The sequence below is a fragment of the Schistocerca americana genome, chromosome 8 (genome assembly GCF_021461395.2).
Source record: "Schistocerca americana isolate TAMUIC-IGC-003095 chromosome 8, iqSchAmer2.1, whole genome shotgun sequence".
Lineage (NCBI taxonomy): Eukaryota > Metazoa > Arthropoda > Insecta > Orthoptera > Acrididae > Schistocerca > Schistocerca americana.
Window position 1 is genome coordinate 30,226,411 of NC_060126.1, and position 18,723 is coordinate 30,245,133.

The following is an 18,723-nucleotide window of genomic DNA, read 5'->3' on the forward strand; positions in this document are numbered from 1 at the left end:
CCCTTAAGAGCCCATTGTTCTTCATTGACAGTGTTTGGCTGTGGGGATGGGGGGAGTGGTGATGGTGGTAGGGGGCGGGGGGGGGGGGGGCAGAGGAGGGATTACAGTTTGATGTGGGACCGAACGACGGTGCGGGGTTTCTTTCGACATACACTAAATAGCGAGAAAATGTGAAAGGAAAAGTTTTTGGACCAACCAGTAATCGAACCCGAACCCAACTATACTGTCCAATCCCTTCAGTGCTTGCTTTCATCAGGCTGTCGCCGTAGTTGTAAATTAGTAATTTCAGATCGATTGGCACGCTCGTAGTCCAATACTATTGTGTTTGTCAGCGTAAAGGACAAACACGGATATCCACTGTTAGGTTTAACGACGTACTCTTGGCGGCGACGGTCTGTCGTGGCCAGACTAGGTTCAGTATCCTCCGGGACGGCCGTATCGGACGTGTGGAAAATTTCTCTGCCTTCTCGTAATCACTGACTCAGCGGCCGTACGCTCTCTTGGCAAACGAGCGGCTGACGCGTAGAAGCGAGCTGATGGAGTAGGCGGCGTTTTCCTCCGCGTTTCGAAATCCAGACTAGCACAGTTTATGTTGACCGCTAAACTCCCGTACACCTGCGGTGGTCTGCTGCGTACACAGGGTAGGTGTCTCTTTGCACTTTCCAGTAAGTTTTGAGGCGGCTGAGGTGGGCGAAACCTTCCACCCTTCAGTCCCGTTGGGTTGGACGGGGGTATGGGATAGATGCCGACTGCTTCTCTTGTCTTTAAAGTGTCTTGAACGGGTCCCTTACTTCGTCAACGATGTGTGTCGACGGACTCTGAGATATGTATAATCGTCTGCCTCTGTCTTATTCTAGTGCTGAGGGCATATCTTGTAGATATCACGGACGTCTCACGGCCAGCTGATGTCATTGTTCTCACCCCCTTCCAAACAATTACTACGATGTGAAAACAGTCTGCGAAAACTAATGCTTACAATTCGACAGGACACTCATAGGTTTTTCTTCTGTAAAACGTCAGAAATGGCACCCCAAAAGGATTCGTCCATTTCCAGCTGGTCATTTAGGTTCACAATAACTGCTACGTTCTCCTGAAATGTGGAATTGCTCGACCCATCTGAACATTCCGAATGATATCGTCCGTTTTATCAATAGTTGACTTGTGAACGTATATGGTAAACCATCGAGATTGTATAACACGTATGAGCTATTAAATTGGTGTAATATTTAATTAATTTAACTTTTCATACAATTAGTAAAAAAATAGCAAAGCTGTGCATAACCCGAAGGTCCGTTTGAACGCCACGCTGCTTTTAGGCACTGGAGGTGATATGCTTATTCTTTTTCTAATCTTTGAAGTTTTGCCCCGATATTTATGGAAGTTGCATTTTTCATATTCACACATCATTGCCAGAGATGCAGGAACAGACAAGTCATACGAAAAATGATAGGGTTGACTGGCGATCCAAACCCAGATCTTTCGATTCACTTCTACCTTTTGCGCACAGTCATTGGTTTTATGTCTTGTTACATATTTGATGGTAAAAGTTGGAGCTTCATTGATATTTTTTGCTAAAATACTTCTCATGTTTCTAGTTTGCTGCATTTCTCGGCACTGCCTCCAACCACTACACCCTCCTCCCCTGCCATTATTTTTCTTTTGCTCTTCGTTAGGCAGCAAGCGCCTTTTCACTCTGATCATAATTTTTTTGTCTTGTACCGTTTTCGTTGCGTGACAAGTTCCGTTCAGCCTGGATTACACATACCCGCCATAACTAGATGGAGAGATGCTGTCTTTCCCTTCCCCTTGAAAGTTTGTGATCTTTTGCGTGGTGCGTCTGTAGCCTATTTACTCTGGGCTTCGTAGAGGAAGTATGCCGGATGCATGTAATGTTCTACGTTTGAATACACAGCACGTGGGCGTAAGAGGTGCTTTCGTAATGATGCGTCCTCACTGCTTGCTAAAGTATCCCTTCGTAAGGTTGATTTCCGTTCCCATTGTTCCCAGCTCCTGTTCCGCCTTTGACGCTGTGGCCTTCCCAATAGATGGGTAGACGAGCTCGAGCAATTACGGCAGAAACGTGAGCTCGTGCCCAGCCGAGATATTCTGTTTTAGATCTTTTATTTCACATTTACGTTTAGTTTTTAATCAGAAACCTCCCCAAAACCACGTTCTGAAATAGTGTTTCGTTTGTCCACTAGACAGTGCCACTAGTTACTCCAAAGTCGTAACACAGCATACACATATCGTATCGACACACAAAAATCCACCAGATTGAAACGCATTGTGGATATAAATAAACAGTGACTGGCAGCAGCAAGTTTGTTGTTTCATTCGATATCAATGAACAGTCACGGCAAAATCTAACACACATGTTCGCATTTAAAGTAGAACTATAAATAGCTAGTCCGCAGCTCGTGGTCGTGCGGTAGCGTTCTCGCTTCCCGCGCCCGGGTTCCCGGCTTCGATTCCCGGCGGGGTCAGGGATTTTCTCTGCCTCGTGATGACTGGGTGTTGTGTGACGTCCTTAGGTTAGTTAGGTTTAAGTAGTTCTAAGTTCTAGGGGACTGATGACCGTAGATGTTAAGTCCCGTATTGCTCTAAGAGCTACCTCGTCTCTAGAGCGACAGGTGGAAGTGAAGCTGGTAATCTGTAAAATGCCATTTGATTTCCTTAGAGATTGAGTTATTGATTCAAAACGCTTATGACGACAGAAAAAGACACAATACTAATTTGAGTTATTGTGTCTTTTTGACTGTTAACTGGAACAGTCTGTAGTGGCGAACTTAGTATATTGTGGGGTCATGACTGTAGTGCTGTTACAGTTGTATTAGAAAGTTTTGTTGCTGAAGGTTGCTTGTAGTCCCTCTGATTAGTTGCTGTTGCGTAGAGCAGGCAAAGCTCCCCCCTCGCGTGCGCTGTAACGGATCGATACCGGCGCAGAAAACAAACGGACCACAGCGTGCCAGCCTGCTAAGAGCCGCACGGTTAGGGAGCCGCCGAGAACCTCGCGCGTTGCGCCGCACCTTAAGCGGGCCAGGAGGCAGGGTATTTACGCTCTCCAAGCTTATCTGCGCCGGTTTTGTTAGCGACGTGCGGCCGAAAGAAAAGGAGGGGGGTTAGGGTTTAAAGTCCCGTCGACGACGAGATCGTTAGTGACGGGCCAAAAAGCTGCTCGAAATGAACAATGACGCAGAAGAAAATCCGCTGTGGCCTATTCCATCGCAGCCTTTCTCCTCCTCTGCGATTTAGGGAAACATAAGTCAGGTAGGTCGAATGTGAAACTTGTGATTTTATCCAAGCACCCCCACGCTTCGTAATTTTGGGTAGAACGTCGAATAATCCGTTCGTACTTGGTAATTACGCGAGAAATGTCTCGGTGTACAACAGGCCCTCGTAAAATGGCTGCATTTGGATGAAAACTGCGTGGATATCTGAACGGACTCACTTGGAGCGGCAGTGCGGTGCAGTATGTGGAAACCACCTCATTACGGGGGTGACACGGCCGCAGTGTTAACAAACAACGTGTCTAATATGTTGAGTCTTGTAACGATTTATTTTTCTAGCGATTGCAGGGAAACTAAACCGTAGAAATCAATGGATTTAACGCCTCGACAACACAGAGATCGTTAGAGATATTGCAAACATAGCGCAGATGGCTATTGGGAGTGGTGAAAAAGTTGGTCATGGGGAGGAGATGGCTGCGGTTAAGAAACCATATCGACGTTCACCCGAAGTGGGCTTTCTAAATTGGAGCATCATTGGTGGGAAGAACTGGTACTTAGTTGCAAGGAGCACTGGCGAAGTTAAGAGTTAAGTATTGACTGCACACGTGGATATTTGCAGGTGGCGAATGACTCTTAAAAAATGAAAAATAATATTGTACCGTGACTAGATGCAACTGGAGACGTACCATGAAATGGCAGACTCTCCCCAGAGGAATCACGTCAGCCGAATATGTAGACACATGCACTGATCCTTTTCCCTCTTATTCGCACCAAAATGTATTCATTTAAAATAACAATGAGCAGGGTGAGCTACATCTCCACCGCCAAACTTTCAGAGGTGTGCAACAAAACAAGAGAAAAAGTTTAGTAATTATGGGCTCTAAAACGCATATCATAATATTTATGACCACTAGTTGATCTTCGATATTGTGAAACACACTTCTTCTGCAAGCTCTTGGCTTTCCGTATTTTGGGAGGTCATGATCATAAGAAGTCGTGCTCATTGCTGAGCGACGTGACCCCATGAACTAAGCGTCTCCATCCCGGACGGTTGCCAGCTTCTCTGCCTGTTGAAGAGGTGGACCGGAGATCTTCTTGATTTGATCTATCCGTCAACTCGCTGCTCTTCCTCTTGATCTCGTGTCCTCGATCTTTCCTTGCAAGATTATTTTCTCTAGATTTTCTCCATCTCTTTTCACAATATGGCCAAAGAACTGGAGAATTTTTTCGGTGACTCGAGAAGAAAGGGGTCTGGAGATATCGAATTGTTCAGTAATGGACACATTTGTTCTTCTTTCGGTCCATTTTATGCGTAGCGGCAAAGCTCAAACACATCAATGCGCAGTTTGTCTCTGGCCTAGAGTGTCCATAAAAGAAGACAGAAAACACGAGTGTTTCAACTAGCCAGATCTTTGTGCTATTTTTTATTGCTCTGCTCTGCCACATCTTGGTGAGCTGCTTCATAGCCACTCACCCTAGCGTGATGCGTCTTCTTATCTCACGTTCACAACTTCCCGTGCTGCAGATGGTTGGCCCAACATAGATGAAGGAATGCACGACTTCCAGTTCCTTTAATCGACCTGTGAGCTGGATCTGTTCTTATCGATCAGTTATCATTAGTTTGGACTTGCTGAGATTGATGTCTAATCCATATGTTAGACTAATGTCCTTCATTCTTGTTAGTAGCTCAGTAAGTTCATCTTCGCTGTTGGCTAAAAGCACAGTGTCACCAGCAAAAGGGGGGTTGTTGATAGTTCTCCCACCAGTTAAGAGCTTTCCTAATGACGTGTTCTGCATAGATGTTGTACAGTTGTGGGGATAGGACACAGCCCTGTCTGATAGTCTGAAGGAATCAGGCGTACCAGCACTTGTCTTCACTACTCTACAGTGCGTACCGTAGGAGGTAGGATGTCTTGTTCGGTTGAAGAGATGTTTCACAACAGCGACTATTTACAGTGCTCATAGCTTTTACGCTAAAGAGCTTTTAAGATAAATTTGTGTTTACTAACATTTTTTCCTTCTTTTCGTCCATACTACCATCTCTGAAAGCTTGTCAGTGGAGTTCTCGTTCATCTTGTATAAATTTCGCAACAACTTCCATCCTCTTGCCATAGAATGGAACAAATATTATGAAAAGTGAGATTCAACCACGCACACAAAGAAAGGACTGTGATCAGCAGGCAAGCGTTCCACAACTTTTTTAATTTTTGTACTGATTCGCACTCTAGGTGCCCAGTTGTTTAGCCAGTCTTACATCACTTGGCCATCACGTCCGTTAGCAAAGGGTCTTCAAGTATATCTGCAAAGGATTGGAATCACCAATTATTTGATTTTTTGAACTACTTGGTTGCGGGCTCGGTAAGTATGTTAATATTTTATTAACCAGTTTTCGGGTGTGCTAACGATTCCGCCTGGCACGAAACTGATCCTGTAACGTCTCATTAGAGCTATTATATTCCTTTTACGAGAACACAAGCGTAACCCCTTCTCCAGGTGCTAGTTTGGAGTGTCCCCCGACAAGTTTGCCGGAGGTCGGGGCATGTTTTGAACGGATACGTGATGAGCTCGCCAACCGAAACGTGCTTGTATGGACGCTTTTGTCAATGAAATGTGAGTCACACGCAAGAAAGTGTATACTTGGGTTTAGGGATGGCCGCAGGCAGAAAGATCCTGGAGAACGTGGGAGCTGCCACGAGAAACGGGTTCACGCAGCTGCCTCCCTGTATAGCATTCATACCTCGTGTGCCGGTTGTCCCCGACGCTGCGAGACATGAATGAGACTCCAGGGAAACCGGACTGTGCCATCGATCGCCGGGGACCCACCGTGATGTCAGAGCTCGCCGTAACACTTGTCAGCTATGCAAACACCCCTCCCGTACACGAATGATGATTCAAGTATGATCCATACTGGAGCACGCGATGTACAACAAGGGGCATTTGCTGCGAGGTACTGTTTTATTTTTTATTTGTGTCCGTATAACTTTCTCCCAGAATATGCTCTTTTCCGCTCCTCAGACAAAGCTTCTTTCCGCCAGGTCAACAGCCCAGTCGTGAATTTTCTGCTATTTTTTCTTCCTCTGTTATATCAAGCTGTGTTATTATTGTTTCTTTCGGATCATCTATTATGCTCCGATCCATTTTGTTGTTTCAGTTTTAGCATTACTTCGGGGTTTCGCAGAATTCCATAACCTATGTAGTTAACCTTGTTGATTCTGTTGTATCAATATACGCATAGGACTTTCGCCTGCGCTTTTTCATATCGAAATAAAAGTTTGTACACTTCCGATTTTATTTGCTGTTACAAGGGAACTTCACCGACTTGAACTTGCGTTTTAAGGAGAAACAAGCACCCTTGCTAGATAATAGCCCCAACAATCGATCCTGTGCGGTAATTTCGATCGTAGTTCTGGCAGTACGCAATTATGACCTTCTGGAAGTACGGCTTTCAAACTTCCGCGCGCACCGACTGTTCGTCACCCGCTACGCCCCATTATAGGCCGAGCGCCAATTACCGTTCAGTGGAGCGAGTACGAGTTTGTGAAATACTGTTTCGACACTGGTAACATACTTTGTTCATTGCCTCAGCTGGTGCCAGAGACATTTTTTTTTTATTTTGAACATTTTCATATTGGGGTTCACAAATGCAGTGTCAGTGAAACGAATCAGTGTATCACCAAATAACTAGTGTACCACTGTTTGATTATTAACATCGCTGTCCTAGCTGGCACTATTCAAGTAGACTCCAATTTACAGGAGATGCGCTATTCTTAAACGTTAATGACACGATTAAATTGTAAATCGAATATGATTAACTTCGGTTCATAATTCTTCAGTTGCTTAGGTTTATTCAAAATGGTTCAAATGGCTCTGAGCACTATGCGACTTAACTTCTGAGGTCATCAGTCGCCTAGAACTTAGAACTAATTAAACCTAACTAACCTAAGGACATCACACACATCCATGCCCGAGGCAGGATTCGAACCTGCGACCGTAGCGGTCGCTAGGCTCCAGACTGTAGCGCCCAGAACCGCACGGCCACTCCGGCCGGCAGGTTTATTCATTTTGACCTTGAACCGCATATATAACTGCGGAATATCAAGACGAGACTACTGCGAATAAAATATTGAACATATATATCAGTGAAATTGACATACTAGGTATTCGTATTACTATTTTTCGCGCAGAATAACCCGTTCTCGAACAAGATTTCAAAACGTGTTGGGCGGATGTGTCCACCTCCCCCTCTTCCCTCACGACCGCAGCGGGTCGTCACCACTCGATGTTCGCCCGTCGCCACGCTGCTTCAATAAGGACGAATGAAGACATGCGTAGCGCTGTTTGTGGACTCGTAGCCATTTGCCCGCAAAATTCAAATGTCGCGGAAACGTGCGTGCTTTCACGTGCCAGAGCGTCGTCCCGTCGGTGTGCTGGCTGAGTGCGTGATCGACAGACCACGCAGAACTCCTGTCGCCACAAACCTACAGTCTCAGCTGGGGCTGCCTGGAAATGCATTCGTTGGCTGCATCTTACAACTACTATATGGGGGCGTATCTAGATCCAAGACGTGTGTTTAAAAGCTATCACGCGATTTTTTTTTTGTTGTGTCGGTAAATGTGTGAAAAGTATCTGTGCAATGTTTAGTCTGTTGTCACCTGCAAAAGGATTACTTATGTGCCGCGCGGGATTAGCCGAGCGGTCGAGGCGCTGCAGTCATGGACTGTGCGGCTGGCCCCGGCGGAGGTTCGAGTCCTCCCTCGGGCGTGGGTGCGTGTGTTTGTCCTTAGGATAATTTAGGTTAAGCAGTGTGTAAGCTTAGGGACTGATGACCTTAACAGTTAAGACCAATAAGTTCACACACATTTGTATTTTTTTTATTACTCATGTTACGATATTATCGATGATCATTTACTTTGTATAAAAACTAATCTGAACTTGTATTAAATTTTGCCACAAGAACGGAATAAAGCGCAACAGTTCTACACATGAATAAAACAAGAGTTTCGAAGATGACGTGAAGACGTTGAAGATGATGCCGCACAGGTCGTCAACTGAAGATATCGTGGAAAACGCGAAGGAAATGGTTATGAACGATTCCCGAACAGCAATAAGTCGGCGATGATGTTGACGTATCAACTTACGCCATGAAAGCTTTCGGTGTTTTGAGTATGGAACGTATGACAGCAGAATTTTTTCCAAAATTGTTGAATATGGAACGAAAACGACGAATGCAAGTTGCTTAAGAGTCTCTAGATGTCAGCATCGATGCAGACAACAGGAACGTGTCATAAGGGGGGGTGATGAAACATGAATTGACAGATATGACGTCGACGCCAAGGCTTAATCATCCCACTGGAAGAACTGAAGGTCGCCAAAACCGAAAAAAGCTTCACAGGTGCGGTAAAATAAGACTGCGCTTCCCGTCGCTTTTAATGGCACAGTGCACCATGAAATCTTCGCACAAGATCGATCGATCATTAATGGGTACTGTGTACAAGTTCAACGCTATTTGCGCGAGGCATCCCGTAAGGAAAGAAAAGAAACGCTCGGATTTTTGGCGAAACAGTTCGTGGGTTTTGCACCAACATAATGCGCCTGTTTACACTTAGTTTCTTGTTGTTGAAGTTTTTGTGTAATGATGCCACAGCCTCCATATTCGCCAGACAGGGCTGGTTGTGACTTTATTTCTATTCCTAGAAATAAAGGAAACGTAGAATTAAAAAGAAAAAGTTACTGATAATTGTCTAGATCGCGTACATTATAAAACATTAAAATGTGACGACTAGTTCGTTGACTACGTAGCATCATCACATTTTAATGTTTGATTAGGTATGCGATTTAGAAAATTACAATTTTTTTAAAAATTTAAATTTTAGGAAGCCAACATTTGATGGCTTTCTCTTTTTCTGACAGTGTCTTATATAATTAATAAAGAGACCTTAAAGGACCTTTGTTTTACAAGCATAGGTGAGATTATAAACGCATCACTGAGAGCTGAAAACTGTAGAGCTGAAGAAGTGTTTCAGGGATGGGAGAAAGCGCTGGCTGAAGTGCACAATATTTGAGACTATTTTGAAATGGATAGCATTGTTATAGACAAATGAAATCATTTTAAGAAAAACAAAAATTCGGTCGCACCTCCTATACGCATACTCAAAAGCGGAAGTTTGTAAGCGGAGTATGAAAAATAAACGTCTCTAAAGACGGGGCATGAAACACCAACATGGCGTGGGGTTCTGCTATAGTGTAGAAAACGCAGAGATTTGGTCATTCTGACCTCCATTGTCTTTTCAAGCCATAAGTGGGTCGAGTGTGGTTCCAAGTAGGTTACCTAGACTTAAGCCTATTATGGGGCAAGGAGCTCAGAGTATTATTTACTAGGAGATATGTGGAGAGCGAGTGCCGCTCTTGTTCCACTCTAGAGTCATGTGTAGCTGTCGCCGAAGGTAAAGATGGGCAATTTTCGACAGAACAGGTAACCGTGGAAGAGGCGTGGATTTGATTATTCCATATATTAGCGTCATTGTATCATTAAGGTGTACATCATACGCTTTAATACGGTAACTTCTCCGTACACGAGAGCAATACTCAGCAACAGACTAGACCAGTGCATCTGCTGCTATATGTAGTGGTCCCCAGCTTGGTCCAGCAATTTTCTAATCAAGCTGTTTCTGGTTGTCAATTTCTGTTCTGTTGTTTCGAGCTGCTTTTTAAAGGTGAGGCAGCGTTCTTGGTATACTGAAAGATATTTTGGGAACTGATTGTGTTTTACCTTTTCACCACAAAAGAAAACGAATAGCTTTCTAGTTGCAGTGTGGTTGCTCAGATGGAAACATCGTACTTCACAAAGTCGGGATAACATGGAGTGCGGACCACAGTCACAGCGAGCACGCACCTCTGGAGTTCATCTGCACGCTGTTCAGAAAAAATATAACAACCAACCACAGCGAGATTGAATGCTGCCGCCATCCGGGCGAATGGCTGTTAGGAACATCCATCAGGCTACGGGCGCAGCACGGCTGGGGCAGTATCATGCTACGGGGAATATTCACTTGCGGTTCCACGGGACCTATGGTGATAGTTGAAGGCATCGTGACGGCTGTGGCCTGAGTGAAACCAACTGCGCACCCCCTTATATCCCATCGTTTTACGTCTTCCAGCGGCGTAATTATCTGTGCCACGAGCACAGAATCGTACTACAGCGGTTGGAGGAGCGTGATGGAGAACTCGGGTCGGAATCTTGGGCACCAAATTCGTCTCATGTGAATCGGATGGAACGCACCTGGTATGCTACCGGGAGGCAGCTCCGCTCCCACGAACTACCGGCCGGCCATTTGCGGGAACTGTGTGACCTGTGCGGAGACGGTCAGTTGCTATCCTCAGGAAACCTACTGATGTGTACGGGTTGTCAGGGTAGAACGGCTCGCGCACGACGCATTACGTGTAGGTGCTGTGAGCTGGACAGTGCAAACAAATTAGTGGCACACAAATATACACTTTATTGCGCTGTGGTACTTAAATTGTTCATCGACCCATTGAATACGCCTGCAGACAGATAAAACTAAGTAGTGGCCCGTCAAGGCGTGCGTCACTAAAAAACGTGTCAACATGACAATGTCTGTCCTGGGCGCATCACTGTCGATCACTGTATTAAACACGTATCCCTATGTGAAGGCTACAGGCGACTCCACTTGTAGACAAAGCCTCGCAGGCTGATCCCCACTACGAAATGTAGCTACGAACTGCAAAACCCGAGAGAATTCAACAGTAGAACTGTGGTACGCCGACGCTGACCACGAACCGTACGTTGTTGCCTGTGGCCGCCGCTTGTCACAAGGCGGAAGCCCATCTCAATGGCGGCGGCCCGTAGGCTGCTGATTGGGCCGCGCTTGTGGTTAGCGGAAAGCTTCAAAACCCTGCCCTTGGCGCCAGTCGGAAACACTCTCAGCGCGCCAGCTCTGGTTGCATCCATTGGCGAGAACACGCCTACCAAGGACTTGCCGAATCCAAGTTACACGTAATCGCTGCTCTATTACATTGCAAAGGTGTACCAATACGCTATTAAACATGTAGTCATAATCTTTTGCCTCATCTTCAAGTGTACTATTTTTGCCCTGTGGGTGTGCCTTTACCTTCATTTCGAAGTTGTTCCGCCAAAAAGAACACGGAGAGTCGTTTTAAATATGCGTTTGCATTAATTAATAACACATAAGCACGAAACAAAAAAAAAATCTGTTTTGAAGTTAACATGGTGGAAATCGTGGGACTGGACTTTCCCACAGTTCAGACAACTTAACTGGCACTTGGGACGCCGCCAGGAATGTGTGTGTGCGTGTGTGTGTGTGTGTGTGTGTGTGTGTGTGTGTGTGTGTGTGACAGGGGCGAGCTTCCGTGCCGTTCTGTACTGCCGCGTTATCGGCCTTCCTGGAAGACAGCGACGACCAGCCCAGCGCTGAGCCGCCTCCGTGTCCGCCGCATCTGCCGTCCTAGTTGAAGCTCCAGCTGATACCAGACCATTCTCTCTGCGGCACTGGAGCTGACTCCGGAGAGCTACCACTAGCTGTTCGGCGAGCGCAGGCAGTGAGTGGGGCCCAACTACCTGTTACTGTGATAGGCTTCCAGATGACATAAGGACGACAAGAAAGCGAACATTTTAAGATATTAGTACCTATCACAGCGGAACAATGTTTCTAACCGTACCTCCATGTGTAACTCAAGAAACATTGTTAGATTATCGGAAAAACTTACCGACATACTTCTAGCTCCGAAATGAAATTCTTTCTCAGTAAAGAGTCCAGTTCTTGCTTGTCAGAATTAAAATACTTGCTTTCTGTGGTGGGACAAACTTTCACAGCCGTGGGCAGGACCTAAGCATCGATTGGTCTGATAAAATCACCATGTTCATAGTGGATTTTGTGCCGTAAATATCACACACGCGGCTACTATAGCTCAGATCTCACCGTTCCTACAAGAGCGGGTCGTTTCTATTTGTCCACACGCTTGTCAGCTAGGATCATTTAGCTGAAATTTAATTCTTTACACGCAGAGAAATTGAGAAGAAAGTGTGGTCACTGGTGGAAAATACGGTACTGCAACAGTTTGGAGATTTGAAATGGCTAGAAAGCTTGTCCACGTTAAACAATGTAGCAAAGCAAATTCCAGCCTGACAGCCCAGTGCCAATTGCAGCAATGTGTTTGCAGGACACATTTGTCGTATCGATTGCGTAAACTGAAATCCAGCAGCCAAAACTGAATTATCGGAGTTGCTAATGGAATGTTTACATCACTAGCCTGAAATAGTATTGTGGAGTTATTAATGGAATACCAGATTTGGGAGCCGATATAAACCTAGTGTGTCAGATGCTGACGTACTCGCATTGTCGTCTATGTCTCATTAAAGTGTGTTGAAGTTTCCGAATATATCCGAATGCAACCAACATACACACAACCTACGTAATACAATGCTCTAATATAGCCGTCCTTAAAGTGCAGGGCGCGCCCCACTTGGGAAGGGCGGGGGCGGGGGTTGGGGGGGGGGGGGCACAAGGAATAATCTAAGGGGGCGCCGGCTTTTATTGAAATATTTATATTTCATATTATGTAAGGAAAAAACTTCCGGTGAACAAATATTGCTAGCGTCAGACTCTATTTCCACGAACCAAGAAGCTCGTCCATCGTTAATTTACTGTCTCATTTCACAAGAATTGACAAGCAGACCCTGTCAGCAGGAATGCTGAGAAAAGTCGCTAGTAACATTTCATCACAGAACCCCCTTCACTAATCACGCGCAGGGGAGCGATTAACAAATTAACTAGCACTAATGGCAATAGGCCGCTTGATAATGTTCCCACCACTTCCTTGCAAATCTGACTAAAATAACAATTGTTAACCAGTCATTGTGACTATCCATCTGGTTTTGCCATGCTTCCGGAGTCAGTTCACGGGTAATGAGTCAGCTAAAAGTCAAATTCTACTGCGTCTTCAGTGGAAGTGGGTAACCGGATTTAAAAGAAAGGAATGAAAGTGCCGGCATTCACATAGATATGTGGCTGATTTACAAATCAAGAGATCGCATAGAACTGATTCGCCCAGTGCCCCTTTTCCTTCGAAAGTATACAGTTCTAATAAGGAAATAGATTCGAATTTGATGAAAATACATTCTTCTTTCACATCTTCCTCTGTTCCAATCAGAAATATTAGCTCTCAGCTCAAAAATCCAAGTACATAAGTATCATGTTGATTGTCTGACATTTGGCTTTATCAGCATTCTTGTGTTCTTTGTTTGAAGAATTTACCCAATAGTAGCTTGAAGCCTATAAAAAGACACCTTCCAACAAAACATCCAGACTTTACTTGTAAACCCATCGAATTTTCTAAGCGTGATGAGCAACAGCTTAAAGGAAATGCCAGATTCGTCACAAAACAGATATCAGTCTCTAAGAAAGCCCCAAGGGAATCCCTAGATGTGTCCTAAGTACTTAATTGCAAATGATTATACATTACTCGTGAGAAAATAATTCTTCCTGTCATAATGTGCGACATCTTGCATGGAGAAAGGTTTGGCGAGAGTGAAGTCGATACCTCTCAGATGATGAAAAATCAATTGCTACCGAGTCTTCACGATATCACAAAATTCGTCCTGCAACTTGATGACAGTATTGATATCGGAAATATTTTCCAGCTTCATGTTTTTGTATGCTGCTGTTATGAAAGTGAAATGCTCGGGGATTATGTGTTTTATAAATTCTGGAAGGGAGGACTACAGGTGAATTTATTTTCGGTGGTAATTTGTTATGAGCAAATTGTGTTGGCGTCCGTACCGACGGGGTGACAGAATTTACTGAAACTGAAAGGAGTTTCATGGGAAGACTGTGTGCTGTTTGTCCTTCTGTAAAATTCTCACATTGATTTCTATAGTAGTGCAACCGGAAGTCAATAAACTGCTGAACGACGCAGTCAAAGCAGTCTTGACCGCAATGAAATATTTATTTGTAATGGTAACGTATTTCGGTCAGAATGTGACCATCTACACCATGATGGTAGACGGCGGCGGTGAACGCATGAGCGTCCAAACAACGTTCTCGGCGCCAGCTGGAAGAGGATCTGCGAGCCGCTGTTTCAAAGACCCAACTCAGTCTGAATCTGCTTTCTTCACAAGTTTAAGCACACGCGTCACACTAAATCTGCAAATATCGCAAAAGTTGAGAATTTTGATCCGTGTGCGTCTTTATTCTTGTTTATTCCCTTTTTGGATGATCAGATTGGATGTAACAGTTTCTAAATTGGCGTTTAAATGTCGACTATTGTTCTGTCGTCATTTGTACGTCATGATACCTCAAATATTAAAACATTCCAAACGAACTGAAAGCAACATGGAGGGAAACAGTTAAACTTTAAGTAACTAATTTGCGAGCTAATTTTTAAAGAAATGTGTACGTAGTGAAAGACACATTTGCTCCGTTTCAATAACTGCAAACGCAACTGCGGTTATTTATAAACTTGTTGTAAATGTTAATTTTCACCACCAGTGTATAGTACAAATCTATGGTAATTATAAAAAATTATAAAAAAAATTTAACTCTTGTGCTCGAAAAATTATTACTATTGTTATTGTTGTAATTCATAGCTGGACTGAATTAAATAGATATCATGTTACAAAAAGTGCGAGATGGGTTGAGGAAGGAAGGAAAAGAAAAGTAGTGGCCGGGGAGGGGGATAATTTATGTTTCAGAGGGGGCGCGACGAAAAGTAGTTTAGGAACCCCTACTCTAATGTATCATTAACGGATATTAATGTAGTTAAAACATTGTATTTTTTATTTGGCTTGAAAAGTTTGCAGTGAGGAGTAAATGAGTGAGACTGAGTAGAACATGTTAAGGGGGCTTGAAATGCCATTATTCGCGTTTTCACAAACTGTTAGCCACTTTATGACGAGAGGCTGCAGTCCTAACGAGGTAAACCCCATTGCCATGGTTGCTTCCCGTCGTCTCCAGGTTCTGCAGCCGCCTGTGTGAGACCATAGAAATGCCTGACAGAAAATTATTCCCTCAGGATGTCCATTTCTCTATCGCCACTCATTCTCTTCATTCTTCAAGTGGTGTATGCGTAATTGCCGTATTTCCGCCGCCATGCTGTTGATGGCGTGTTTGTCGTTGGTCGTGTCAGCGTTGCCGTACGATAACACTAAGCTTATCGGTAAGCTGTTGTCGAGCAGAAAGTCTCTTTTAAATTCCGAGCACGGGGAAAACACACACACACACACGATCTATTGGAACAAGAATAATGTTTTGCAACAGTACAATATTTGCCTCAGTTCCGTAACATCAGCGTCTGTTACATCTCGAGAACTGCGAACTTCATTGACACGTTAGTTGCTCGTCCACCAACGCTTTCACAACACTTAGCGAAGTCACATAACTCGTTACAAAGCCATATCATATTCGTCTGCACGCATCAGTTTGGGCAGGAAATTTACTCAGAATTTTTAGGATCACTAACAGAGCGAACGCCCGTGAAACACGCAGAGGACGTCGAGTGACGAAATTGACAGAAGATAGCGCATTCCTAGCTAACACGTATTCGGAACAATAAATAACGAACAACAACAATATTGGACAGTATTTGCTGCTAAGACGGAAATGATAAACATCATAAGCCCACCGGGAATTAAATACTGATTATTGCGTAGTTTATCAGAAAAAGAAGCATGCAGGCTGTCTGATAACACGAATCCTACAATTTTCGATGTAAATGGTAATGTGGTTGACAAAACTGTGCAAGCAGCCTTGTGCAGAAGTAAAAGAACATAGTTTTGTAACATGGTTTTACAACCTTAGGCAAAGGGTTTATCGTCTAAAATAAGCTATATTCGAAAAGTAAAGGCCGTTTGCTTATAATACGGTTTGTCTGCTCAGAACAAGTTGTACGAATGCAGCGCTGTCTGTGAATTGGTTTCGAAGACAGATGCGCCGCGTGGTTCTGGCGCTGCAGTCTGGAACCGCGAGACCGCTACGGTCGCAGGTTCGAATCCTGCCTCGGGCATGGATGTGTGTGGTGTCCTTAGGTTAGTTAGGTTTAACTAGTTCTAAGTTCTAGGGGACTAATGACCTTTGCAGTTGAGTCCCATAGTGCTCAGAGCCATTTGAACCATTGAACAGATGTCGCTGTTCCCCTGTTCGGTTCAGTACAGTAGTAACCCGACAGTGGGAGTCTAGGGAAAAGCAGACAACATTATCATTCAAACTTGTTGCTCCCACAATTATAGTTGTGATGTGCGTGCTGTAATAAGATACTCCAACCCCACACGTCTCATGGGAAATTTAGTAGCCGGCCGAAGTGGCCGTGCGGTTAAAGGCGCTGCAGTCTGGAACCGCAAGACCGCTACGGTCGCAGGTTCGAATCCTGCCTCGGGCATGGATGTTTGTGATGTCCTTAGGTTAGTTCGGTTTAACTAGTTCTAAGTTCTAGGGGACTAATGACCTCAGCAGTTGAGTCCCATAGTGCTCAGAGCCATTTTTTGAAATTTAGTATGGACACTAAACATCTTCTTTTGTGTGACCACACGTTATAATAATAATAAAATTCAGACCGCTGACATCCTGTAAAAAGTGGAGTCATGTTGGGAGTATCACTATTTGCACGACTGTCACGGGAAAGCACAGACATTGAAAATTGTGTGCAAAGTGTTTGCTGAAACTGCGTACAAACCACACAAAGAGCAAAGAAAGCAAAGTGGACGAGCCTTTTGTCCTGCTACTTACACGGATGGAAATTATTTATTTCCTCGCGTTGTCACGGATATGGCGGCATAATCTAAACAAGAGTAAAAGCTGTGGCTCGTTCCAACTTCGCCCAAATAGAAAAATGAACGCCTCCTTACTCGAGTCTTACAATAATGGTTATTGTTTATGGGATGGATTGCGCATCTATGTGGCAGATTTCATGGATCTTCGATCAGCAGTTGCACCCCACTTCGGCAGAATGCGAAACACTCAGCAGACCGAGATACGCTATCAAAAATTGACATAGCGGGAAACCATTGCTAGGAGTAGTCTCCTCCACGACAACACACTACCCATACTGAGATCAGTTAATCGTACAGGATTTCCGTTGGAACCTTCGGCCACCAAACCTACAATCCCGACATGCTGCACTTGAAATAATGGCATGCCGGACAAGGCTTTCAAGATGATGCAACGAAGAAGGTAGTTGTCAACTGTTTAACTTCCCTGAATAGAGTTTGTATAAGCTAATGCAACCTCATGGAAACTATTTATAAGGAAACGACAACTACGTGGAGAAGTGAATAGATTTGTGGGAAAACTAAAACCACCGTTACGTATTTTTTTTAACAAATGCATTTGTTCATGACAGTACTGCCCATAATTTGCCGATACAGATCAGACACGAAGCGCCAACAGTGAAAATTACACCAGTAGCATGCACTGCTTTTACCGTGATTGATAGAAATACTTTGCTGTTGTGATTAGTGTATAGGACGCTCTGTAGGCTCCCCCAACATCTGATAGTTCCAGTTTTTTCCTAGTACAGTATTCAATATCAGACATCAGAAAGTAATGATTGACATTGCCACAGTAAGTGTGCTTCACTGTCACCAGGTCATTCTGCTAACATCATTATGATTTCAAGAAACCTATTTCTATTTCTTCCCCAAAATGATTTCCTTCTGTAAATTATTGTATTTATACAGCAATGATCTGGCAGAAGGGCCTGTTTATACAGTGGTGCATGCTCCTTTATGGCTGACACTTGACTGTAGTTTTTGTTATGTGTGATTACTCATCTATTTGCAGTGGCGGCCTAAGCAACTGGCTGTTCCACGTCGCCCTGCCTACGGACACACCGCCCAAGGGCAGTGAGCCATCGCAGGTACTATTGCGCATCTACGGGCAGACCCACGGCGAGCGCGCTCTTGAGGCACTCGTCACCGAGTCTGTGATATTCACATTGCTTTCGGAGCGCCGCTTGGGGCCCAAGCTGCACGGCATCTTCCCTGGAGGCCGCATTGAGGAATACATACCGGTGAGCTTCTGCCTCTCAATTGTTTGGAATCTTTGCCACACATGTGAACAGAGTTTCACACTGATTTCAGAAACAAATGCAAAGATTGTTACTATTGTCCCTCTTCTGTGAGTATAGAGCACAGACTAACCAGCTGGACATAAGCCTTATTACTGGCAGTTCTATCAATACCATCGTTAGTACCCAAATATTGTCTTCCTTAATAATCGTTGTGAACATAGGTTAAGCACATCTGGTACTAACACAACTATTGCTTCATTGCTGCCATCACTGTTGGGTCAAAGTATTAAAACTGTACTTCCACATTATTTTTATCAGTGGTTTAGCTACCACTCAAACTCAATATCTAAAATATGTCCAAAGGATTAATATTCAAATAGACAGTAGACTTTTGCACAATTATTTGAAAAGATTTGTCATACAAATTACTCTTGTAGTGCAAAGAGATTGTTGTCAT

At 44.2% G+C, this 18,723-nt stretch overlaps 1 protein-coding gene across 4 annotated transcripts in view; it reads left to right on the forward strand.

The window, feature by feature from the left end:
* Positions 1–18,723, forward strand: part of LOC124625755 (choline/ethanolamine kinase) — a 184,723-nt gene that overhangs the window by 135,083 nt on the left and 30,917 nt on the right. For all 4 annotated transcript variants that reach the window (XR_006980713.1, XM_047149194.1, XM_047149195.1 and 1 more), the window contains exon 3: positions 18,038–18,266. Coding sequence is in view for 3 of the 4 variants with exons in the window: in XM_047149194.1 (XP_047005150.1) it covers positions 18,038–18,266 (229 nt within the window). In the remaining variant the exon portion in view is untranslated. The remainder of the gene's footprint in view (positions 1–18,037; positions 18,267–18,723) is intronic.